This window comes from Mustela putorius, unplaced genomic scaffold (genome assembly GCF_011764305.1).
Source record: "Mustela putorius furo isolate JIRA1106 unplaced genomic scaffold, ASM1176430v1.1 tig00000827_pilon_pilon_pilon, whole genome shotgun sequence".
NCBI lineage: Eukaryota > Metazoa > Chordata > Mammalia > Carnivora > Mustelidae > Mustela > Mustela putorius.
Window position 1 is genome coordinate 8,970,255 of NW_025421489.1, and position 26,644 is coordinate 8,996,898.

Below are 26,644 nucleotides of genomic sequence, written 5' to 3' on the forward strand. Positions count from 1 at the left end.
GGTATATTTGGAAAAAAATTTTTTTTAATTTTAAAAAAAGGTCTATCTTGAAAATACCAAAGAAAGTTCTGTTTATATTAATATCAAACCAAATAAATTGAAAAAAGGAAACTTTCCAAGGATAATGAATAACAATTCATAGTAATGAAGGGATCAACTAATCAGGAAATATTAAATATGTATCAACCTAATAACAGAACTTTTAAAAAAGGATACAAAAAGGAAAAATTGATTCATCCATAGTTTGTGTTGTCTATCTTTTTTTAAAGATTTGTTTAAGGGAGAGCATGAGCACAAGTCAGGGAGAAAGGAAGAGAGAAACTTCAGCAGACTCCTCACTGAGCTCTGAGCTAATTCAGGGCTTGATCTCATGACCCTGAGATTATGATCTGAGCACAAAGAGTTGGATGCTTAACCAACTGTACCACCCAGGGGTCCCTGTATTGCCTATTTCAACATTCTTTTCTGTAAAGATAGAACAAATACAAAATCAGTAATACTTAGAAGAGTCAACTCTATCCATTTATAATGGCCCTGCCAGTCATGCATTTTTTTGAAAGGGACACAGAACATTAAGAAAAAGACAATATGCTGGACCTTAAAATGACTCCATATAATTTAAAGTATAAAATCATATAGATTTTGTTCCTTGACTAAAACAGAATTAATTTAGGAATATAAGAGAAAGTTATCTGGAAAACTGCAACTTACGTAAAGATTGACCCATGCAGTTATAAATAACTTATGTGTCAAAGAAAAACCAAAAAATATTTTGAACTGGATGAAAGTGAAAACAACACATCAAAATTTGTGCAATGCAGTTATGTCGCCTAGAGGAATATTTCAAGCATTAGATAATAGGAAAGAAAAATCTAACATGAATCCTTTAAGATAAAAAAAGAATTCAAGGGCACCTGGGTGGCTCAATTGGTTAAGCATTTGCCTTCAGCTTAGGTCATGATCTCAGGGTCCTGGGATTGAGCCCTGCATCAAGCTCCCTGCTGAGCAGGGAACCAGTTTCTCCATCTCCCTTTGCATCTCCCTCTGCTAGTACTTTCTCTCTCCTCTCTCAAATAAATAAATAAAATGTTAAAGAAAAAAAGAATTGAAAATAAGTAGAAAAAAGACATAATAAAGACAACAGAAATCAATGAAATAAAACACAAAGGGAAAATCAACAAAACCAAATTTAATCCTCTAAAAAGGTTAATAAAATGGGTAAAACTCTACTTAGATTAAAAGAGAACACACAAATTACCAGTGTAAGGAATGAAAGAAGCAACATGACTACGTATCTTGTAATTAAAACATAGGAGTTAAATGATACTAAATTAAAACTTTCATAAAGGAATATTCTTAAACTCTATGCCAATAAATTTGAGAACATAGGTGAAATGGGGGAAAAAAAACTCTTGAAAGATACAAGTGGCCACAACTGGATCAATAAGAAACGGAAAAACTGAAAAGATATATATCAATAACAGAAATTTAATTCTTCATTAAAAACACTCTATAAAAGTCTCCAAGCCTAGGAGTTCAATAGTTATTTCTAATTCATCAATCTTGTGAGGAAGAAATAATATCAAACCTATATGAAATCCTTTAGAAAATAAACCATGAAGAAAAAATTTCCTGCTTATTTTATGAGACCAATATTACCCTGATAGCAAAGTCAAATCAAAGAACATAGAAGAAAACTTCAAACAATATCCTTCATAAACATAAATATAATAATCCTTTATAGAGATTTACGGCAATATATAAAAACAAAAATGCATCATGACCAAGTAGAGTTATCCTAGGAATACAAAGTTACGTTAGCATTTAAAAATCAACACAGTTCAGGGTGCCTGGGTGGCTCAGTGGGTTAAGCCGCTGCCTTCGGCTCAGGTCATGATCTCAGGGTCCTGGGATCGAGTCCAGCATCGGGCTCTCTGTTCAGCAGGGAGCCTGCTTCCTCCTCTCTCTCTCTGCCTACTTGTAATCTCTCTCTGTCAAATAAATAAATAAAATCTCTTAAAAAAAATTCAACACAGTTCACTATTTTGACAGAATGTAAGAGAAAAACCATATGATAATCTCAATAGTTGTGGAAAAATATTTGAGAAAATTCAAAAACCTTTGTGATAAAAACTGTGCAAACTAAGACTAGAAGAAAACTCTCAACCTGACAAAAAGCATCTTCAAAAAACTTAGAGCTAACATCTTACCCAATGGTGAAGGAAAATGGTGTTTCCATGATAAACAGCAACACGTGTGTCCATTTCACACTACAGATAAATATTAATATATAGTACTACAGACAAGAAAAAAAAAATAAAAAGGTATTGGTTCCAGGCTTCCCTTTGGTCTAAATGGAGTAACAGGCTAGATTTATCCTCCTGCCTAAAACAACTGGACAACTAGACAAAATATATGAACAACAGTTCTTGTGACACTAGACATCAGACAACAAAGGACAATGATCACTGAGAGATGGGACACAAATGACATTAGCCTTATGATTGCCCTAGCTTACTGCCTGGATAGATTTCTCAGCCATCACATACAACGTCAGTTTCCTTGGGGTGGGGAAACAAAACTGGGAGTCCAGAGGAACCCAGGCTGAAAAAGTTTGCAAGAAAGAGTACCCGAAACATGCTGGAACACAAAAAAAATATCCATCAGTTGAGAAGATAAAATATATAGTGTCTGACATCCAATACAAAATTAGCAAGCTATCTCTAAGAAACCTCTATACATAAGACTACATCATGGTATATAAAGATATGCCATGCTAACACTAATCAAAAAAAGCTGAAATATCTATATTAATATCAGACAAAGTAGGTTTCAGCTCAGGGAATATCACCAGAGATACAGAATGTCACTTTATAATGAAAAGGGGTTAAATAAGAGAACATGACCTCTATGGTTTTGCATATAATAACAGAAGTTCAGAGAACATAAATTAAAACCTGATGGAACTTCAAGGAAAAATCAACAATTCCACAATTACAGTTCAAAATTTCAATTCCCTGTTTTTGTTTTGTTTTGTTTTTTAAAGAGAGAGCACAGTCATGTGCCAGAGGAGAGAGAGGGAGAGGGAATTTTTTTTTAAAATTTTGTTTATTTATTTGACAGACAAAGATCACAAGTAGGCAGAGAGGCAGGCAGAGAGAGAGGAAGAAGCAGGCTATCTGCTGAGCAGAGAGCCCGATGCGGGGCTCGATCCCAGGACTCTGGAATTATGACCTGAGTGGAAGGCAGAGGCTTAACCCACTGAGTCACCTTCCCTGTTTAAAAGTGAAAGAACAAATAGATAAAATCAGTAAGGCTGTAGAAGACTTGAACAATACTATTAACTAACTTGACTTAATTGAAATTGATAGAACACTACAACTAATGAGAACTCAATACATATTGTATTGACATATAAAAACAAAGTGTTCATGACATATAAAAACAAATCTCAATTTAAAAGGATTCAAGTCATACAAAATATGTTCTCTGACCACAATGGAATAAAATTAAAAATAAATAATAGAAGAAAACTTAAAAGTCACCAAGTATTTGAAAACTAACACACTTCTAAATAACGGTTGGTCAAAAGAGAAATAAAAATGGAAATTAGTGACTGTTTTGATATAATGAAAATGAAAACATCAGACTTTGTGGAAAGCAGTTAAAGCAGTATTTGGAGGGATATTTATAATATAATGATAACATATACACTAGAAAAGAAGAAAGGTCTCATCAGTTATCTCGGCTTTCATTTTAAAAATCTAGAAAAAAATGCTAAATGAAACCTAAAATAAGCAGAATAAAATAAGTGATGAAACATTAAAGAGAAAAAGAAATGAAAGCAGGAAAACAATAGGGAAAATAAAACTGTAAGGTTTTTGAGGAGATAAATAAAATTGATAAAACTATAGTCAGAATGATGAGAAAAATAGAAAAGATACCAATTACCAACTTCAGGAATGAGGAAAGGGACCATTATAGATATTAAAAACATAAAAAGGGAATATTATGACCAACTTTAAACTCATAAATTGAATAACTTAGAGGAATTCCTTTCAAGGCACAAAATTACTAAAGCTCAAAAAGAAATAGTTAACTTCAATAGACCTATTTCTACTAAAGAAATGTAATTTCTTATTAAGAGCCTTCAACAAAATTAATTTCAGGCCTAGATGAATTCCCTGGGGATCACAAGAAGTATGAGGAAACTGGGGGGTGGGGTTGATAGGCTATTTTATTATTTTGAGGGCAGTGATAGTTTCATTGATGTACATATATGTCAATACTTACCAAATGGTACACTTTATATATGAACAGATTATTGTACATTAATTAGACCTAGATAAAGAAATTAAAATTGCCAGAAATTTATCCTTCACACTTTAGTTTTGATGAAAAAATTTTATATAATCATTTAAAATATGAGTGAAGGCAAAAGTGTTTGAAAACCAAGGTCTCAACTCATTCCCCAGAAACCAGATTGCCCCAGCCTCTCCTAACCGATAATTCTGGAAGAGCTCCTTCTTGGTTTAACATCTTTTTTGAGCAGATTGGGCCAATCTGTCTACTGCCATGGTTTATAAATAGCCTTTTCACAACAAACCACAGTTTTATAATAAATATAAACTCCCTTTATTTGTTATACTTCAGCTTGTGAATTCCATTTTTTTGCCTCCTTTCCTATTATATAGATCATGTGTTTTCTTTAACTTAATAACTGCCAAACAATGGGTAACTAGATCAGCAACACTCACCAGCTGGTCTGGGTTTATGATGACTCCTCTGACTCAGTCTGCAGCTGGTATATACCAAAGGACCTTTGAAAAGATCCTCACCAAGGAATCTGCTCCACTTCAGTCTTCACACGTTCAAAGACTTTCCAGAGGCTTTCATGCATATTAAAATAAGCCACAGATTTTTAAAACAGGTGACTCCAGTTTTGAAAGTAGTTCATTTCTGGGAACAATGAAAAATGTATATGCTTGCTGTAGGGACATTGATAGGAAGAAAAAAAGTCGCCTTCATTCTAAGTTCCCTGTACTATATCTGTGTCCATATAGAAAATGTTTCTAAAAGGAGCAATTAAAATACTATTTTTTATATTTAGTCCAACATAATTAATGTTTATCATAGCATATGTGTTTAGTTTCATTTATCACTTTTGTAAGGTATGAACTAGTTCTTCAGGAATGAAGTTCTCCTTTACAATAAATAAATAAATAACACCTATAGAATTAAAGGATTTTACATAAGAAGATTTGACTTTTTCAGCTGATGGCCTAGAACTAAGTCTGTATGATTAATTCTGTTTTAGAGGACATTCTAGATAAGCTCTAGATAAGACATCAATAAAAAAATCAAATTAACTCCAGTTTTCTTCCAAGCTACAGTGTTCAATTTATCATTTTCTACAGTAATGCCTCTGTGTTGAAGAGGTTTCTCAGTCTTCACATTTCAGTTCTCATTCTTTTTCTTTGTGTTTGTTTTTAACTATACTTCCACTACTCACTTGCGTTGTCCTTTACAAATACTCTCCTCCTGAATCTACGCACTTTCTTTCCTCTCGTAATCATTCTGTGATACTTACAAATACATTGTTAAAATTCCCATTCTTTCCCCCAGACAAAACATATACAAGCATAGGTAAAAACAGAAGACAATATATAATTAGCTGCTAAAATGACTGACACATTATTAGTACAAACTATTTTATCTGGGGAAGAATAAGGGTCCACTAAAAGTTGAAGTGGCAGGGAAAGCCACTTGAAAGAACTGGTATTATATGTAGCCTTGGAGGGTGAATGAGATTTACACAAACAAGAAAAAAGGGAAAATAGCAGTTTGGTAGGATGAAAAGAATGCAGGATTTGGATTAAAGGTTACCCAGATAAGTTTATGGACAATTGAACAGACCTGCTTGTTGGATCACAGTATTTTAGTGACAAGTACCTACTAAAAGATGATGTTTGATCAGCTCCCTTAGGCTCAGGTTATAATAGAAAATTCAGAAGTCAAGCTGAGTAATCAGTTTTTATCTTAAATGCAAGGATTACTCTCCACTGATTGATAAAATAAAAGATGTTTTGAGAAGTCAAAGTTATATGTAAAAATGCTACTTCAAAGTTTCTTTGTTGTCAAGACACCTCACTTTGAATTAGGTTCCCTACCTCAACTTTCTGTTCCCTACCTGAAACTATCACTACCTCCATATCCTTCATTCTTATCTGAGAAAGAAGTGTCTTTTCTTTTTATGAAAACTAATTCCTCCGTCTATCTTCTTAATCTCTTACCTTAATCTCAGAGGGATTTTGCTTCATAAATAGCCTATTTCACTTAGACAGTCAATCTTTCAGTATTTTATGGCACTTTCATTAAGCAAATAAACAGAACCCTTTCTTTGATTCTGTTGTGTTTCAAGAGATCTCATTCATTCCCTTGTTCATGCTGACCATCAACCTAATTCTGGCCTTTCTTATTTCTCTCCTAGAAGACAACTGATGTCATTTCCTGTTGCCTAATTCATCTTTGAAAAGAGGTTTCTTTAACTTGATTTTCCTTCACCCAAGTCTTCAGAAGTTCACTGCTGCCTTTTATTTTTTATTTTTATTTTTTTAAGATTTTATTTATTTATTTGACAGAGAGAAATCACAAGTAGAGGGAGAGGCAGGCAGAGAGAGAGAGGGAAGCAGGCTCCCTGCTGAGTAGAGAGCCCGATGCAGGACTTGATCCCAGGACCCTGAGATCATGACCTGAGCCGAAGGCAGCGGCTTAACCCAGTGAGCCACCCAGGTGCCCCTCACTGCTGCCTTTTAAAATAGAGTGGTCCTCAAATGTTTCTATTCTATCCTTCTCCTGATCATTTTAAGATTTAGTCAAACTGCACAATTCACTTTTCCTGAGGCTTGTGGTTTGTCCTGCCTGCATGTTCATGGCGAGTCCTCAGCTTGCCTCTTGCAACCTGTCTGTTGGAATCAAGTATTCAAGGGTGATTTCTTGCACAAAGCCTTTTCTGAGATCAGACGAGATTGGGCATGTTCAGGGTAGTATGGCTGTAGACACAAAGCCTTTTCTGATCTCCCAAACAAGTCACATTTTTTGACAGGTCTTTAACTTTCATAGCACTTTGTGACCCACTTTTCAAGTTTATTTTACTCTGCATATTGATGGATGCATGGATTATTTTCAGTTAGAGGTTACTATGAATAAAGCTGCCCTGAAAGTTTATGTCCAAATCTGTGTGGACCTCTTTTTGTTCTCTTGGTTAAATAACTAGTAATGAATTTGTTGGGTCATATAGTAAACAAGGGAATGTTGACCTTTTAAAGAAATTACCAAACTGTTTTCCAAAGTGTTATTCTCTTTAGCCATATAGGAGAATGCCAATTGCTCCACATCCTTGCCAACATTTAAAATATTAGATGTAGTGCTATCTCACAGCAGGTTTGATTTGCATTTTACCTAAAGACTAATAAGTTGGATATCTTTGCATATGCAAATGTTATTTCTATGTATTCTTTGCAAAGAGTCTATTAAAATCTTTTGCTCATTTAAAAAATATTAGGTTGTTGTATTATTGAGTTGTAAAGAATCTTTATATATTCTGTATATGTGTTCCTTGTCAGATCCATGTATTGAGAAAATCACCTTTTAAATGTTGTCTTTGGAATTACAGAAGTTTTATGTTTCAATGATGTTCTGTCATTTCTTTTATGATCAATTTTTATTATTGGTTCTAAGAAAACTTTGCCTTCCCCAAGGTCACAGTGGCTCTGTTTTCTATTTTATACTTTTTAAATAAAAGTTTTATACTTTTAGTTTTATATTTAGATCTATGATCCATATCAAATTAATACTTAGTGTATGGTGTAAGATAAGGGTCAAGTTTTATTTATTTATTTTTTCATGTGGATATCCAGTTATTTCAGCTCTATTTATTGAAAAGACATACCAAGTCATCTTTGTTGAAAATCAGCTGAATATATATATATATATATATATATATATATATATATGGTCCTGGACTCTATTCCCTCTTATTGATTTGTCTATCCTTATGCTTTACCACACTGTCTTGTACACTGCAGTTTTTTACACTGTCTTGAAAACAAGTATGTCTCTCAACTTTGTTCTTCTTAAACATTTCTGTATAAATTTTAGAGATAGCTGTCAAATGAAAACAATATATATTCTGCTGGCATTTGGGGAGAACTGACATTTTAACCATATCATCTTCCAGTTCAACTTCCAATTCCAATGGCTTCCGATGGATAGCCATTAATTTAAGTCTGATTTCTCTTGACAGTGACTTATGGTTTTCAGTGTACAGGTCTTACACTTTTTGTTAAATTTATCCTTATATACTTCATGTTTCTGGATGCCAATGAGCATTCTTTGGTTTTATTTTAAATTTCACTCTCCAGTTTTCTTTTCTGTAGAAAACAATTTGTGTTCCAGTAGCTTTTTAACGGAGTCCTTAGGCTTCTCTAATTATTATAGCGTTGTCATTTGCAAATAGTTTTACTTCTTCCATTCCAAATTAAATGTCTTAAAGAATAGTCGTTCATAGTTTCCTTCAAATTTAAACATTTCTGGCCATTATTTCTTCCCCAGGCACATCTTAGCCTACCATCCCCCCCCCCCCCCCAACTGGGATGTCTTTCTCCAAATTATCTAAGTTTCCCAAGCAGGCCGGTAGTGCCTCCTGGATCAGGAGCCCAGAGCCCAGATCACAATGGGGGGATGAGTCCTTTCTTCTGGTTGGTGACTTCTCCCACGTGACTCCATACCCTGTGGAGCTACTGGACTCCGACCGTGTGGTCTTTTGGTGGTCGCCCCCCGCACAGGGCCAGGCTTAGTTTCCAGGAGCACAGCCTAACAAACAGGTAGCTTCCACAGGCCGAAGCAGAATTTCTTTTCTAAGGGGGGCACCTGGGTAGCTGCGTGGGTTAATCCTCTGCCTTCGGCTCAGGTCGTGATCCCAGGGTCGTGGGATCGAGCCCCGCATCAGGCTCTCTGCTTAACGGGGAGCCTGCTTCCCTCTCCCTCTGCATGCCTCTCTGCCTACTTGTGATCTCTTTCTGTCAAATAAATAGAATTAAAAAAAAAATTCTTTTCTAAGGATCAGGGGAGATCCGAGTCACCAGAACGGTGCTAATACGCTAATTTGGGGGGACTCAAACTGCTTCAGACCCTTAAGGCATTTATTTGGGTGATTTAAGTGTGGGTGATTTATATGGGTGATTTTTAAAGTGTGAGACTTGCATCTCACGACAACCCCAAGACATAGGTTTATAAATTATTCCCACTGAGGAAATTGAGGCAAAAGAGAAGTTTGGGTGCCCAAGTTCACAAGCTACTCTTAACTGTGGTGGAGCCAGGAGTTTGGGGTTTCAATTTCAGTAATCTGACTCCGGAGCCTGTCTTCCCAGCTGTGTGCTCTAAGGGGAAAGAGGAGAGAGCTGTCAGGAGAAAGCATGGGTATTTGAAGGAAGATACGCAAGGAAAGGGGTAGAGTGGAGAACAGTGCGATCCTGCGGAGGAAAGGGTTCTTGTCAGCCCTTATTTGTAGCTTGCCTACATCTGCTCAAACTTTTGTCCTTTGGTACCTTGTCATGTCCTCTTTTCTCCAGCTTCCCTCTAACATCCAGACACTACGCTGCACTGCAGTCAATGATGCCTCTAGAACGCTGGCTCCGGGGGAATCCGCGCAAGTGAGGCTGTTCCGCCGTAGTCCTCCGGTAACGCCCCGCTGGCCGGCAAAAGTGAAACAGACGAAAGCGGGCGACTCTTCCGCAGAAGGTCTCAACGCGTTCTTAGCGGGGAGATCCCACCGCCGCTCCTCACTTCCACAAATTACCGTCCCAAAGGCTGGGCGGGCGGGACCACTCCAAGCCCAGGTGTGTTCCGTCCGCCCGGACTAAATGCACCAGCCCGGGGCAGGTCGCCCGCGCCCGAGACGTCCCAGCTAGAGGTCCCCCCAGCTAGAGACGCGGACAGCTTTCCGTGGGAGCGGAAACCACGCAGCCGCCTGGAGACTGCCCCCGGGGCCGGCTCCCAGGCCCGGCAGCCGGGTCCCCGCGCCGCGCGCGCTCCCGAGGGCCGGGGGCGGGGCGCCCGGGGCGGCGGCCGGGGGCGCCCGCTCCTCCCCCTGCGGGCGGCCGGGCTGGCGGCGCCGAGCCCCCTGCGCGCGGCACATGGGGCGCCTGACCGAGGCGGCGGCAGCGGGCGGCGGCGCTTCAGCGGCGCGCTCGGCGGGGCCCCCTCCCACTCCCCTTCCCCTGTCTTCCACCTCCCCCGGGGGCACGGCCACCATGGCGTCCAGCGAGGAGGACGGCACGAACGGCGGCGCCTCGGAGCCGGGCGAGGAGAAGGAGGCCACCGGCAAGAGGAGGCGCCTCGGCTTGTTGGCCACTGTCTGGCTCACCTTCTACAACATCGCCATGACCGCGGGGTACGTGCGCGGAGAGGGGCCCTCTCCTCCCTCCGCCCCCCTCCCCGCCGTGCTGCCCCCCGACATTCATCGCTCGGGGCGCCGGCGGGGCTGGGGGCGCTCGGGACTGCGGGGAGGGCGGCGAGCGGGTAAGGCGCTCCGGGTGCCGGGCGCGGGGCGGCGGGGTGGGCGCGGCGCGGGGAGGGGGCGCGGGCGGCGGCCGTGGGGGAGGGGCGCGGGCGCCGCCGCGGCCGCCGGGGTTGAATGGAGCGGAGTGGAGCGGGGCGGACGAGCGGGGCGGGCGGGGAGCGGGGGGGTGCCGGGGCCCTGCTCGCCGGGCATTGCCTAATACGGTGCACGGCGTGGCGCGGCGGCTCGGGGCGCGGGCCGGAGGTTAAGTATAGACCTGGGCAGGAATGCGGGGCCGACCCGCGGGGGAGGTGGCTTCGGCCGGGCCGCCCCGGGCGCCGCTGCCTGCGGCTGCTGTTGAAGAAACGCCTAGTGTCGCGGCCCCGGAGCTGGAGCTGTCCGGCCGTGGCCCCCACGGTGCATTTCCTCGTGCTGCAGATCGCTGGGCAGAGTTTCCGGAACTGTTAATGTCACCACAAGTTTTGGTTTTTGATTTTTTTTTTTTTTCATGAGCCCCAGAGCTTCTTACTTGGGACGATATTTTACAAATCCTGCTGTATCAGAGCTTGGCACTCGTGTCCAGCATCTTTACGGCCCCGTGCTTCGTGACTGATATCCCGTACTTTTATTTCTGACTTTGAGTATGAGTTAGAAAATAAGGTTACATAGTGACTGTCGCTCTTCAGAGAGCTGTCAAAATGACTTGAGTGTCGACGGCTTTTCAAGACCAGTTGGGAAATTGCTCTTCTGTTTCTAAGTTGCATTGTCATTTTGAAAAGCTACTTTCTCATTATCACATGAAGTAATATTAATCTATATAAATGTAGGGGATCTTTTAATCCCCTACAAAAGTAAGATCTTTTAATCTTACTCCAGGACTTATAGAAAAGAATTAATGGTTTGACCCAGTACTGAGTACTTATTGTGTGTTTAGTGTAATCCTGAATACCAAATACAGTTCGCAAAAAAATACATTTATTGAGGATTTGCTATGGGTCCGGTAATGTGTTGATTACTTTAGATGTACTAGTTCATTTTTGGTTCTTTTCCCTCCTGGGAGGGGTACATGATGTCAATTTGAGGGATTAGGAAATTGAGGCACAAAGAGGTTAAGTAATTTGCTCAAGATCATTCAACCAGCAGGTGTCAGCCTTGGATTTCAGCCTAGACAGTCTGACTCCAGAGAGGTGCTGCTTCTTTTTATGCTTTACTGAATTTTATAATCTTGAAGAAGAAAAGTAATACATTTGGAACAACCGGAGAACAATCGAGTACCCACCACAAGCTGCTGTCTTTAGCCACAGTGAGAACTGAAAGAATTTTCTCTCCTGTGATAGTCGTACCCAGTTTTTGGAAAATTTTTGGAATACCTGCTGTTTTTTAACTGGTTTGCTGTCCCTTTGCTTTCCAGTCCACTCTCCCTTTTGAAAACCAGGTTAACCTTTTAAAAGTGAAAATCAATGCATAACTCTAGTTTAAAGCCTTCGGTGACTCCCTGTTACCTCCACTGTAATCTAAGGGATTTAGGCTGTTGGTCATTCAAGGGCTTTTGTAATAAACTCCCTGATTCTCCTTACACGTCTATTGTATTTGAAATCAACTGTAACTCATAATGAGGTGTAACTCACCATGCATTTTTATTTTTACATTTTTATTTTTATTTCTCCGTTCTTGCTCAGGCCTTTCACTCTTTGTGTAATATCCTTCTTGTTCCTCATATGACTTCTACATCAAGCCATTTTCTTTGAAGCTTTCTAGTTCTTCTGCCCCATCTGGAGCAGAATTTGTGTTCTCACACTTTGTATTGTCACACTTCATTCCTATCTTTCCTACCTGCCCAGCAAATTACCGGGTATCTGAAACTTATCTGCCTCCCTGCCTATACTGGGAAGGTCTCTTGTCATTTTCACCTCTGTTTAAAAGCAGAGGGGACCAAAATGGAGTAATCCATGTAACTCTTTGGAGGCCTTTAGAGGCTTTAAGATTTGAAGAAGGTGGGACACCTGGGGGACTCAGTGGGTTAAGCCGCTGCCTTCAGCTCAGGTCATGATCCGATAGTCCTGGGATCGAGTCCCACATTGGGCTCCTTGCTCCGCAGGGAGCCTGCCTCTCTCTCAGCCTCTGCCTGCCTCTCTGCCTGTTTGTGTGCTTTCTCTCATTCTCTTTCTGACAAATAAATAAATAAATAAAATCTTAAAAAAAAAAAAGATTTGAAGAAGGAATAGGATTGAAATATGTGGACAGTAGATATTTCGAGTGAATATTTTCAGTAAATTCTAGCAATAGGTATGAGATGCAAGAAAGCCCGGTATATTCTCTTGATCTAATTGGAGAGTGGTGTTGGAGAACAGAGGTAAGTAAGGTTGTAGTGTGGAAAGTGGTAGGTGAACCAGGGTATACATTAATTAGTACGGATAGCGGAGGGTTAGCTGAGGTTCTTTTTGTCCATTTAACTTATTTTTCTCTTTGAGCAGAACTTTGAAGTATATTAAGCTTTTGTAATAGTTTTGAAAACAATAAAATAATAGATAAGTATTTACATAGATATAAAAAAAAGAACTTGCCTAATTTTATAAGCTGAGCATGACATTTTGTTTTTTATCTTTTGTGTGAATATCTTCATTCAGATAGCATATATCCCCATTATGCTATTATTCCTCTGGCCTGCTTTATTTTTGTCATTGCACTTATTGCCTTATAACTGTACAATGTATTTTACTAATTCATATTGTTGCTTTTTGTCTGTCATGTCCTTCATTTGAGTGTAAGATTCTAAATGCATCTTATAGAGGATTGCAGCTAGGGTATCTGCCCTATTATATATTCTATTTTCACCTAATAATCTACCAAATATTTCTAAATAGTTTTCATAAATATATTCTTTCATGGCTACATAAGAGTGTATAGAGTTAATGTACAGTAATGGATTAACTCATTCCCCTAATGACATTTTGCTTTTATTTGTTTCTGTTGAATAGTTACTTAGGATGTATTCCCAGGAATAGGATTACACCTTTAAAAGATGTGAGGATTTTTGTGGTACTTGTTCATCATAGGTATGTGACCAGAGAAGTAGTTCTTCCTCCGTGTCTGTCTCTCTCTCTCTTTCTCCCATGGTGGTGTTGTTGCTGTTGTTTCTTTTCAGGACTTTTGAACCCATATGTGTCAAATGCATTGTCTTATAAGATAAATATTTTAGGCTCCATTCTTGAAGAAGTGTAACCAGGGACATTTATATATTGCAATAAAAGACAGAGTGAGTGCATGCTTGACAGAGGTGACAGGTCAGACAGGTAGGGAGAATCAGAGAAAGCTCTGTGGTGATCCTAGCATTTCAACAGAGCTTTGAAGGATGAGTAGGATTTGATAGGCAGGGATGAGAAAACAGTGTGTTAGGGTACAGAGAGAAGGCATTCCTAGACATGTTGTCGAGGCAGTAGCAAGTGGGCCTGAAGTGTAGGGGGAGATGAAGCTGGAGGGGGAGCATGGACCACTCTGCACAGGGCCTTAAGTGCCTTGCTAACATGTTTTCATTTTAATCTGCATAGAGTACAGTAAGGTGTTGTTAAAGTCTATGCTTCACCCGTTTTTTGCTGAGTAGCCTCAGATAAGTTACTGAAACACTCTGACCCCGAGTGTTCTTATCTGTAAATTGGAACAGCAAAGCTGCTTTGCTAGATTATTACAAAGAATAAAAAGATCATGGATATGAAGTGATCAGCAAGGTGATTGACACCAAGAGAGAAGCTATTGAAGATATTTTCAGAGTATACATTGTGTGAGTTATTAGAACACCAAAACCATGGGACGGGCATATACATTTTCCAGCCTGTGAAGGAACAGACGTATATTTTATCCCTGAGGAGGGTAGATCCTGTGTGTGGATCTCGTTTATCCAACTTGCTTATCTGTTCATCTGTTGGTGGACATTTTGGTTCTTCCCAGTTTGGAGCTATGACAAAGCTATGAGTATTCAGGTACAAGTCTTTGGACTTGGACTTCGTTTTTCCGAGGTGAATATCTGTGAGTGGAATGGCTTGGTCATACAGTAGTTGCATTCTTGATTTCTTAAGAAACTATCCAGACTTTTCCAGAATGATTGTACCATTTTATCCCTGTGGGCAATGAATGAGAGTAGCTGTACATCGTCACCAACACTTGGTATGGTCAGTGCTTGTAGTTCTAGACATTCTAATAGGTGTGTTATGTTATCTCATTGTGATTTTATTTTGCATTCCCTAGTGACTAACGACACTGAACATCTTTCCATGCATTTATTTACCAATTGTGTATCTTTTTTGGTATAGCATCTGTTCAAATCTTTCACTTTTTTTTTAAAAAAAAATGAGGTTGTTTGATTTTTCTGTTACTGAGTTCTGAGAGCTTTTTAAAAAAATATAGTATGCATATAGGTCTTTACCAGATATGTGATTTGTAAATATTTTCTTCTAGTTGTGGCTTGGTTTTAGTTTCATCACAGTGTCTCTCAAAGAGAAGGTCTTAGTCTTCATGAAGTCCAGTTTATCTGGTTTTTTCTTTCATGAACCTTTCAGCTTAACTCCACTGGCACAAGTGGTCTATGTGCAGTACATTGAAACACATATTGGCTGCTAACAAAGTTTCATTTTAGTCTAGGAAAGGAAGTTTGGGGGTGTCAATGAACAGTGTGTGAAGATATGGATGGTATGAATGTGAGAGGCCATCTCTGGGCAAGCCTCCACATAGTTACTTTATCGGACATGTCAAGAAGAAATGGTAATGTTAGAATATCACCATTATTCGGTAACTGCTGAAATAATGGCTCTGGGCAATGATCAGCAGTAAGCTAACATTGCAAACAAAAGGGACGATTAGAAATTACGTGTTCTTCAGGGGAGCACACAACATAACTTAGGAATTAGCTTCAAATGTGAATCTATCTGATTAAGGGTGTGGAACTGTCAACTTCACAGGAAATATGGGGGACAAAAGAACATACTAAGTGACATGTGGGTACCTTTGCAGGACAAACCACTCAGTGTCATCAACAGAGAAAAAAAGAGAGGGAAAGAGAGATGAATGGATAGCGGGAGGGAGGGGAAACCTATAGATCAAGAGTTATGAAAGACCTAGCAACTAGTTACAACATATAAACTTTATTTCAATCACGATTTTTAAAAATTATGAGACAATTGAGGAAATTTTTATCCTATGTTTTGTGATCTACGATTTTTTACCTGGGATGGTGGTATTATGGTAAGGTCTATTAAAAGCAATCCTCTTATTAGGAATCAAACTATGGAGTGTGAGATTTCCTTCAAGATAATGAGGGGAGGGGGGCGCCTGGGTGGCTCAGTGGGTTGGGCAGCGGCCTTCGGCTCAGGTCATGATCTCGGGGTCCTGGGATCGAGTCCTGCATCGGGCTCTCTGCTCAGCAGGGAGCCTGCTTCCTCCTCTCTCTCTCTCTCTCTCTCTCTGCCTGTCTCTCTGCCTACTTGTGATCTCTCTCTGCCAAATAAATAAATAAAATCTTTAAAAAAGAAAAAAAAGATGATGAGGGGAGGGGATGGCGAGGAAAGAACTGACTAGAGGTTTGGAAGCTATAGGATTGTCCATAAGATGATAATGCTTGAAGCTGGGCAGTGGGCTCTGGAGGTTCCTTATGCCATTCTCTGTATCATTGTGTCTGTGCGAAGTTGTTCATAATTCATATCTAAAAAGAAGTATTGGAACAAAACCAGAAGATACAAATATAAATAACCAAGTTCTTTTTGGAGCTGGTTGTCTCCAAGAAACCTCAGGGGGAAAAGAAGCCCCCGAAATAGCCAGAGGAAAGAACTCCTCCTTCCATAAGATTTTTCAGGGTCATCGTGGCATAATGCCATGGCAAGCAGACCCTGTGTTTAGTGAGTTACAGCTCATGCCTCCTGGTACAGCACTGCTTTGTTTTCTCTACTTACTAATTTAATAGTTCCTTGAGACAAGAACTAGGACTTATTTATTTCTAATTTCCCAACACTCCCTGGCTTAGCAATAAATGTTGAACATGGAGATGAATGAATAAAGAAATGAATTCAGCTAACAAGCAAGCAATCTTTGACATATAAAGCACATGTTTATATATTTTCCAAAGAGAGTACTTTCTCAAGGACTGAGTATATCTCTCTCTGGGTTCATATTTGGGTAATCAGTTGCTCTGGCCTATTTTTTAAAAACAGTTGCAGAAGCTCTACTTGCTTTTGCATTTTTAGAAAAAGGATAATTACTAAAACAATGTAGAAAGTGCAAAGTTAGTTAAATGTAGGGCCCCTGTGGAAAGACTTTGTCATCCCGTTGTGATGGTGGGCTTAGTGAACACTCATTAGTCCAGATTAGCTCCTGGCCACAGTGACTGAAAAACAGATGAGAAGTTAGGATAGATCGCTCTGCGGTCCTTTCTAAAACTACCGGAGTGTTAATTTCTTTTATTTTCGAACTAGTTAATAATTTCACTATACTAGGTAGTACAACACTGCCACCTATGGGACAACAGTAAAATTTGTTACCACATTACAATTCGTGGATTTTTATATCTTGCTATTTAAAAATATAGAAAAGTTGCCATCTAAATGAATCCTTTGATGAATTCTTTGGTAGCTCTCAAAGTGATCTTTTTAAAAAATCTGGTTTGGATTTTTCTTTAAAAAGACAAATGTATGCAAATGTTGATTTAACTATCTTAATATGCTTTTTTTTAATCGTTAGTATGGGGACTTAAAATTGAAGACGGTAAAATCGTAACATTTTAAGGAAGATATCTAAAATGTCACCCAGATTAGCCCAGTACAGAATTCGGTGTTGTCCCGTATATGGGATGAAGCCATGGTTTGGCCCACATATGGGACGAAGCTGTCAGTTGAATCCAGTAAAGCCAGGGTACTGTGGAGCGAGAATAGCATGGGCGGTTGGGAGATGTCACAGGGTTTATTTCTACCTGGACTGTTGCCTTTAAGACTTAGGATAAATCTTGATGTCTCTGCACGGTGACTGACTCATCTACAACAATGGTCCTCAGAACTTTTTGATAGCACACTACTATTGGTTAAAATATTTGAGCATAATTCTCTTGATAACTTTGAAGATTTACTTGTAATTCAAATATAGCGAATTGTGTGATTAACTAAATATCCCAAGGCACACGTACATGCCTAGAGCCAAACCAGTACAGCATCCTGGTTCAAGAACATAGACTCTGAGCTCCTTGGTGGGTTTACATCTCTGCTGTCTGGCTCTGTGACCTCTTCTGCCTGTTTCCTCAGCAGTGAAATAGGATAATAGCCATCCCTACCTCACAGGGAATTTGTGAGCATGAAATATTAATATGCTAAATGTGCATTTGGAACCTTGAAAGCGTTCTGAAAGTACACGCGTCATTATCGCTGTTGTTGGTATCATTAACATTTCCATCTTTGGAAGGTCTCGCTCACAATTTCAGATTTTACCTGACTTCTCACCACCCTCATAGGAATGTCCTTGCTTTCCTCCTCAGTGTGTGCTGAGGAGGAGTGAAAGTGCCCAGAAGAGAAGCTCTAGCCTCCGTCTTCTCTTGACCTTGTTGACCATGTTCATCTTATTTCATCCGTAGTTCGTTTGTGGGAAAACTCTGAGCTGTCCATCTTATGAGGGTTCTTTAATTAAGAAGTTAAAACTGTGTAATAGTGTTATCATTCATAAATCCATGTAACTAGACGTTTTGAAGCCCACTGAATTAAAGATGCCTAGAGTAGCTACTCATTTCCATGGGTGTGTTACTAAGGATTTTAAGAAGTTACAGACGGCGTAACTTTTTGAAACTTGAAAAGTGCTCCTGTAATTGTGAAGGAAACTAGAAAAAAAATGAACTCTCATTAGTGTCCCTGGCAGATTGAGTGTAGGGTGAGAAAGCCGGTCTCCACAGACGTAGCTTGTGTGTGTAGTGCTGGTCTTCATAGCACAGAACCTCTCTGTTGTGTAGAAGTAGAAGTTGAAAAGGAAAGGCATATGCCTTTTGTCCTTTTTGTAAAGCAAACTCTTTGAAAGCAGGCCCGTATCTGACCCTCTATAAGTATGCCCTTCTCTGGCACAATGGTTGTTATTGTTTAGTGCAAATACTAAAGAAAAGAATTATAATGAAATATTTTTACTTATACTTACATGTAAATATATACCATATATTTGTATAAGTACATACTTAAACACTCACAGCTTTTTACCTTAAGAAATATTTATATAATTATGAAATACTTTCTAATAACCTCATTTGGGGTACATCATTTCTTTAGTCAGTCTGCTGAAACCAAACATGGAACGGACATCGTTTGACATTTGAACCTAGTTGATCTCCAGTATGTTCTCTTCATCCCCTTGAAGAGTCAGTATAAAAACAATGCCATTCCTTCCTTTGGATTTTGTTAAATGAGCTGCGAACATCATAAAACAACATATGATTATATAAATTATGCGATTTCTTTTCAGGAAGATCATTGGTATTCATTTTGATAGAACTTTATAAAATACCTTTCTTTCTTTTAGGTGGTTGGTTTTAGCTATTACCATGGTACGTTTCTATATGGAAAAAGGAACACACAAAGGTTTATATAAAAGTATTCAGAAGACACTTAAATTTTTCCAGACATTTGCCTTGCTCGAGGTAAGTTTTCAATGATGCTGTTTTCCTACTGTTGTAATATTTATTTGGAAAAATTATTTGCTGAACAAAATCAGTCTTATTTTGCCAATGATATCCATCCATGGATTTGTAGAAAACCAGTGTTCACAGGAGTTTATTTTATGTTGCATGCTATTGACTTGTGATTTTTTTCTTTATTTGCTTACAGATAGTCCACTGTTTAATTGGTAAGTTTCTGATTTAATTTTTATTGTTGGTATAAGTTGCCTTTAGGGCAATGGTTGACTTATTTTTCTCTTTAAGGAATTGTACCTACTTCTGTGATTGTGACTGGGGTCCAAGTGAGTTCAAGAATCTTCATGGTGTGGCTCGTTACTCACAGTATAAAACCAGTAAGTGACACTAACATGTTCTCTTCATGAGCCTGCAGGAAAGCTTTTATATTAATAGGAATCTAAGATACTAACATTGCTATATTGCAGGAAGCAGAACCACTAGACACAAAAATGGCTGGGTTTGGATCTAAGTGTGATTGTACATTGACTTAGTGCATTAGTAGAATGACCATGAAACACAAGCAAATTAAATATTTATATCCATAATCTATTCTCCTCTGGTGTTTCCCAGTTTTTAAAGTGAATACTCATATTCTGTCAAATAGTTAACTGAAAATTTTCTATTGATGTGTATTCTCTTTGATTATGTATTGATGTTGCCACAATAAACAGTGTATTTTTCCTCATTTACCATGTTATAGCCACAGGCATAAAAAGCAAATACAGTTCTGTAAGATCTGAGCAAATGGAAGGACTAAATGAAAAGTTGGAAGGGCTGGGGAACTTAGGGAAATTAGCATATTATTTATTGAGGCATGACAGGAGACAGACCTGAATCTAATTAATGGCTTAAACCCTTCTAGACAAACAAACACCGTGCTCACTATGTCAAGACACTGGGCCTTTTAAACCCGTGACAGAAACATTTCCCAGATGGGCCCTTCTGACCTTCTGACAGCCTCCGGCATCTCCTGTCTACTTGAGAACAGATCTCTGGCCTCCTTTCCATTCCTGAGATGCCTTTCTTGTCCCTCATCTGCTTGAAATGATACCTTAACTCCCTTCCCTTGTCTGTGAGACATACTGGCCCCTGTCCGCGCTCTGGGGACAGATCACTGCTCTTCCGCTGCCCCACCACTCCGCACGGTAGCCTCTCCGGACCTCTGTCTCTCACTCAACTCTCTCAGTGCACCTGGCCCCTCATGGCTGACCGCCATGCCCTGAGCTGTGAGTGCGTGCCACGCGGAGAGCCGGACTTTGTGTGCAGATTGCCACGTAGTTTAAAAGCAGGAGGTCCCCATAAACAGAATAAAAGAAAGTCTATTCCAGACAGCAAGCAAATATAATAGTTGGGCCGGGACTGCAAAATGTCTGAAGACTGAAGAAGAAGAAAGACAAGACAGAGTGGCTGGCATCCACTGTGGAAAGAAGTGAGAGAGGATCTAATGGGTTGCTAGTGCCCAGGAGAAAAAAGTCCCCTTTGCTCTTTTTTTTATCCTTGAAAGGATCTCTGTATTAGTAGCACTATTTAGTTTTTTCCAACAATAGTTTCCCACTGGTACCTTTCTACCCCTCTTTAACTCAGCCAACATTTATTGAGTATCTTCTGTACACTTGACACTGTGCTTGTGTCTGGCTTTACAAGAGTGGATAGGGCCATATCAGCTCTTTGCGTACTGGTTGTTGGGAAGTGGGTGCTGGTCATACAAACCTTGACTCCTTCAGCAAATACTGATCGCACAACTGTTCTAGCCTGAGGCTGTGCTAGGGATCTGGCTGTTAATGATACGAATATGGTCTCTTCCTTGTGGATCCTGTAAGTGGGAGCAGTGGTAAACAAGTAGTTACATAAGTACAGTTGACCTTGAACAACCTGCGTTTGAACTGCACGTGTCCATTCAGACCCAGAATTTTTTCTTTTTATAATTTTTTTCTGATAATTAGAATACCATAAATGTATTTTCTCTTACGATTTTCTTTTCTCTAGCTTGCTTTATTGTAAGAATGCCATATATAATACATAGAACACACAAGATATGTGTTATTCAGCTGTTCATAGGTAATCGATAAGGCTTCTGGTCAACAGTAGGCTATTAGTTGTTAAGTTTTGGGGAGTCAAAACTTAAATGCAGGCGTTTTGGCTACGCAGCAGGGATTGGTGCCCCAACCCCCACATTGTTCACGGTCTACTGTTAATTGTTTCATTATGTTAGCGTTAGTGCTTTGAAATAAGAGATGAATACGTATTACAGTGTACCTGGGGACTTAGCCTGACTGAAGGAGGGAAGGCAGGCTTCCCTGAGGAAGGAGTGTATAAGGAGAGCACTGACTCTGATCCTCTTGTCCTGTTAAGGAATGGGGAGCCAAAGAAGCTTTTAAATCTCAGGATCACTGCTTCCAAATGTGTTTTGGTTTTGCATTGAAGAAAAGACTTCAATCCATGAGGAGAGTAGGAGTGGAGAGGCTATTTAGGAAGCTGTTAGAGTAGTCTGGATGGAGAAGATGGTGAGGCTCCGAATGCAAATGGTGGTCATAGGACAAAAGAGGGGTGGACAAATGCAGTAGCTAGTACTGCAGTAGGCTGGGTACCATCAGATGACCGTAGAAAGTAGGACTGTCTAATGGTTCCCATGCTGGTTTTGAGGGGGTGATGTTGTCACAGGATGGTTGAGTTAGCAGCCGGAGCGAAGGCTAAGAAAGAGAAAGCACTATAAATTTGACCATTCCTGTGCCTAGGACATATTTGTGTGTTTTCATGAATTATGTAGTGGTGACTCTGTTTTTCTGTCTTGCCTCTGCTACCCCTGACATTCAAAGACACACAGTAAAAAATGAGTATATCTTCATGGAGAAAAATGTTCAAGGTTAAACCACACTGTGGATTTCTCTGTGATTCTGCAGATCCAGAATGAGGAGAGCGTGGTGCTTTTTCTGGTGGCGTGGACTGTGACAGAGATCACTCGCTATTCCTTCTACACGTTCAGTCTTCTCGACCACTTGCCATACTTCATTAAATGGGCCAGGTGGCGTTGTCTTGCAGTTTAGTTTCTCACTAGTGCATGTGTGTTTGTGTGCTGAGCTAACACTAGGGAAGGAAAATTTGTGTCTTAGCCCATGATGCCAGGATGCTGTTTTCTTGGCTACTAGCAGTGTTGTAACTTCAATTCTAAAGGCTTAATTTAATGATCAGAGAAAAATCATATTAATATATAATTTGAGTAGAATTAGTGCCAGACGAGTTGTGTCAATATCCTCACATAACCTGAATTGGTCCCTCATTTTTCTTTGAAAGCAAATGTACATTTAAAAAAAATTATATTAGTTAAACTTAAACTCTGTGCCAAAAATCTGGTATTTTTTGCATGGTTTAAATTATTTTGATAATTAATAATTATAATTATTGATAAAAATATTATTAATGATAAAAATTATTTTGATAATTAGTATCTACAATCCTTTTTCATAACTCATATATTATACTTGTTGAAATGGACTATAGAATATATTAAAAAATCCAAAATGAAGGGGAAAAAGACCTTTTGAACTGCTTATAATCCCCCTCCATGAAGATAATCACTGTTAATTATATTTATACTCAGACTTTTTTTTTATATGCTTTTGCTCCTTTTTAGACATTTATGGTTTATCATTTTGTTTATTGAAAGGCTTCAGAATTATAATTTGAGCTTAAACCTATTGTCTCTCATAAGGAGGCTGCGCTCCCATTTCTATGTTGGGTTGGTTTTATTCTTATCATAACTGAGCATTTTTTCACTTTGAGCGATTGGGCCTTTCACGCAGTTGGCAGTTTGTTGTGTTGCTGGACTAATCCTAGAATGAATCTCAATGCACCTTGAATCTTGCATGATGACCTCAGTCTTCTGGACCTCCAGCACCTTTGAAAATACTAACTCCTACAATAGTCTCTTCACTTGCTGTATTTGTAGAACTTATTTGAGAAAGATAATAGTCTTTAATGTTTCATCTGTCTGCCTTTCGGAATGCACCATGCATGTATTGACTTTCTGGAGAAGTTCAAAACATGCTTGAATTTGCTGTTTAGAAATCCTTTGTCAATTGAACTAATGTTAAACCAAGTACTCGAAGACCTTTCAACTTTGAAATGTACCTCTTAGCATAATACATGTCAGTTAATCATAATCACGAGTAATATTTCATGTTAAAAATCTTAAAAGACTCCAACCATCGATATATATTTACCAGCCTCATTAAAAAACTTCAAATAACATCTGTATTTATGTTCAAATGTTGAAGTTGTCATTCTCAAATAAAACTTCACAGTAAGAATGGGTTCTTATTTATACAGAGCTAGCCTACTGTGACGGTTTGAATATACTTCCGTTCTACTTATGTGTAAGAAGTGTTCCTAGAAAAGCCCACTGAATAGGCACTTGTACGTTGTTATGTTTGATGTTAATTTCAATTTTAATTTCAAAAATGCATCCCCTTCAAAAAAATTTTAGGTAACAATTAGGAACCTTTAACGAGGAATTCTTTTTCTGAATAGGTAGTTAAATTTCTCATGCTGCCATCAAAGCTTACAGAGTTGGTGACATGCAATCTTTCTGAAGTACAAAGCCAGTAAATTATATCTTTTGCTATCATTGCATTAAAAATAATCAGTGGCTGAAGGTTTCAAACTAGTTTAGTCTAGGAGTGATATGCTTTTTTCTGTTTAAGAACAGTGCTTCCAGAAAAATCACTGGAGAGTCACATAAAGTTTAAAAACTCCGTAAAAAAGTTTGAATGTCTTACTTGAAAAGGGATATAAAATGTTCAGTTATATTATTTTTAAATTGAGTTAGGAAATTAAGATTGGAAAAGAGTGATTTAAATAATATACGAATAACTATACTCCTAGTAGTAAGAAAGCAGATGATCTACCCACGGCAAGGAGGAGATAAACAGGTACAATAAAAGGATCATTGGTCTTTCCATTCGCCACTGAATCTATTTTGGCAAATGTTTCTGTTCCCACACCATGTCTTACCCGTTGTATATCCTTGACATACCCTTGTATATCCTTGACATACAGGAATAAGGTGATTTTTGAGTTGTCTCCAAGTTTCTGCCGTACTGATAAATTTAACATTTCTTTACAAATATCTTAATGCCAACAAAACGATGAAATAAAATACTGATTAATTGATTTCTGTCTTTTTCCTCCAACAATTTAACCTTTATTTTGGTAACTGCCTTTGAGAGAAATTATTTTCTTCAGCGGAGAAATGTTATTGCTTTGGATCCTTGAAGTTGCTCTTGCTGGAGGCCCACAGAGACTCATAGAGCCTTGCCCTCACATAGGCATGAGTAATGACTGGCCTACTGTGCGTTAGAGACCTTGCCACAACCCAAATGAACAAACTGATTTTGGATTTTGAATAGAACTTTCTTAGCTATCTTAAGCAAACTTTTCCTTTAATGTGGGAATTTTGGAAACAGTTTCTCTTACCTGTTCTGTTAAGAGAACAGTTTTAGATAATATATTCATTAGTAGTTACTGATACTTTAGTATTATTTATATATTAGATATACCAAATATATGCATATGTATAAATATATATTTAGTAGTATGTCAGTTTTCTGAAATAGTAATTAACTGTCTTTTAATTAGTAGCCACAAAGGGGTTTCCAAAGGCTTCCAAGAACCACTTTGGTAATTTCGAGATTTAGATACAAAAGTAGGAACATAACTGGTCTTTTTTTTTTTTAAGATTTTATTTATTTATTTGACAGAGACAGTGAGAGAGCACAAGCAGGCAGAGCAGCAGAGGAAGAGGGAGAAACAGGCTTCCTGCTGAGCAAGGAGCCTGATGCGCAGCTGGATCCCAGGAGCCTGGGATCATGATCTGAGCCAAAGGCAGTTGCTTAACCAACTGAGCCACCCAGACATAACTGGTCTTTTAAAGCACAGCACTTGATCAATAAATGACTAGCTGAAGGGGGAAAAAAAAAACAAAAAACAACATTCAGTTTTGATTCCAGATGTCAAAGAAGTTACCCTTACAATGCCTTATAATACTTATAGGTGCTTTATAATGTATTATATACAAGACTTACGTCCTTTACAATAAAACTACATACATATACATTGTTAACACATATACCATTATTTCAGTACTGTAAAGTAAGTTGATTTCTTATCTTATTAAGATTTTGCCATCTAAAATGGAAACTGCTATGAGAATAAAGGAGGATAATTAAAATGATTAACAAATGATTAAGGTGCCTGGGTGGTTCAGTTCATTAAGCAGCAGCCTTCGGCTCAGGTCATGATCCCAGGGTTCTGGGATCAAGGCCTGCATTGGGCTCCCTGCTCAGCAGAGAGCCTGCTTCTCCCTCTCCCTCCTGCTCTGCCTGCTTATACTCTCCGTCTTTGTGTCAAATAAATAAAGCCTTTAAAAACAAAAACAAATGATTAAAATAGAAAAAATTAACCTGTGAGGGGCACTGTAAATATGTGTATTTTTAAGTTTAAAGACCGTAGTAGCAAAAGAATGATAATGTCAAATCCAGTCATTATTTTAGAAAAATAATTCTCTGGGTCTTTCTCCAGATATAATTTTTTTATCATCTTATATCCCGTCGGAGTTGTTGGTGAACTTCTTACAATATATGCTGCCTTACCATACGTGAAGAAGACAGGAATGTTTTCAATAAGACTTCCGAATAAATACAATGTTTCTTTCGACTACTACTATTTCCTCCTTATAACCATGGCCTCATATATACCATGTAAGTATATGATCATTAGTACTTTGATTTAGCATAAGCAGCGAGTATTTTTGTAAAGTATGATGGCTAGTTTAATAAGACCTGATGGCTTTCAAATACATTAAAACCTCTGTTCAACCCCAAGTTTATTCATAATTTTAAGTAATGGAAGAGTTGAGCAAGTCAAAAAGGACTCCTAAAGTTATAAGGAAAAAGGTAAGTAAATCAATACACAGATGATTGCTTTCTCAGAATCATTTAAAGAGAAGCTGAACTACCTTTTTTGTTTTGTTTTGTTTTTTAGAGAAAAGATAGAGCACACATCAGTGAATTATTTGCCAGCATTTAGAATTATTTGTCTGAAGATAAACATGTAGTCCCAGAAAATGTCAGGTCATTTCTGTCTAATCATTGAACATACACTTGGAAAAGTTATTTAGGAGTACTTAGACATGTGTATGTTGCTCTGTATACTAGAACATAAGGAAGCTGCTTTTCTTAAAATATTTTGAATAACTCAGCCTCTTCACTAATTTCTCATCATCTTTCAATAGTTGCCATGAGTTGGTGAAGCTCTACTCACTTCACTTAAATGCCTTTAGTGGTTGGTTTTTAGGTCAAATTTTTGATAGTCACTAGCAGGGAACAGGAACGTTTGTGAGGGAT

At 38.7% G+C, this 26,644-nt stretch overlaps 2 protein-coding genes across 3 annotated transcripts in view; one reads left to right on the forward strand and one right to left on the reverse strand.

The window, feature by feature from the left end:
• Positions 1–9,737, reverse strand: part of STAM (signal transducing adaptor molecule) — a 107,645-nt gene extending 97,908 nt beyond the window's left edge. The window contains exons 1-2 of the mRNA XM_045085026.1: positions 9,609–9,737; positions 4,758–4,959 (exon numbers count right to left, since the gene is read on the reverse strand). The gene's annotated coding sequence lies outside the window, so the exon portion shown is untranslated. The remainder of the gene's footprint in view (positions 1–4,757; positions 4,960–9,608) is intronic.
• Positions 9,738–10,107: 370 nt separating this feature from the next.
• The window catches only part of HACD1 (3-hydroxyacyl-CoA dehydratase 1), a 30,606-nt gene continuing 14,069 nt past the window's right edge, over positions 10,108–26,644 (forward strand). Inside the window, exons 1-6 of one of the 2 annotated variants that reach the window (XM_045085034.1) lie at positions 10,108–10,453; positions 19,091–19,208; positions 19,396–19,414; positions 19,491–19,579; positions 22,145–22,266; positions 25,821–25,999. In XM_045085034.1, coding sequence (XP_044940969.1) covers positions 10,197–10,453; positions 19,091–19,208; positions 19,396–19,414; positions 19,491–19,579; positions 22,145–22,266; positions 25,821–25,999 — 784 coding nt within the window. In that variant the 5' untranslated portion in view covers positions 10,108–10,196. The remainder of the gene's footprint in view (positions 10,454–19,090; positions 19,209–19,395; positions 19,415–19,490; positions 19,580–22,144; positions 22,267–25,820; positions 26,000–26,644) is intronic. The other variant, XM_045085033.1, reaches the window with a different exon arrangement.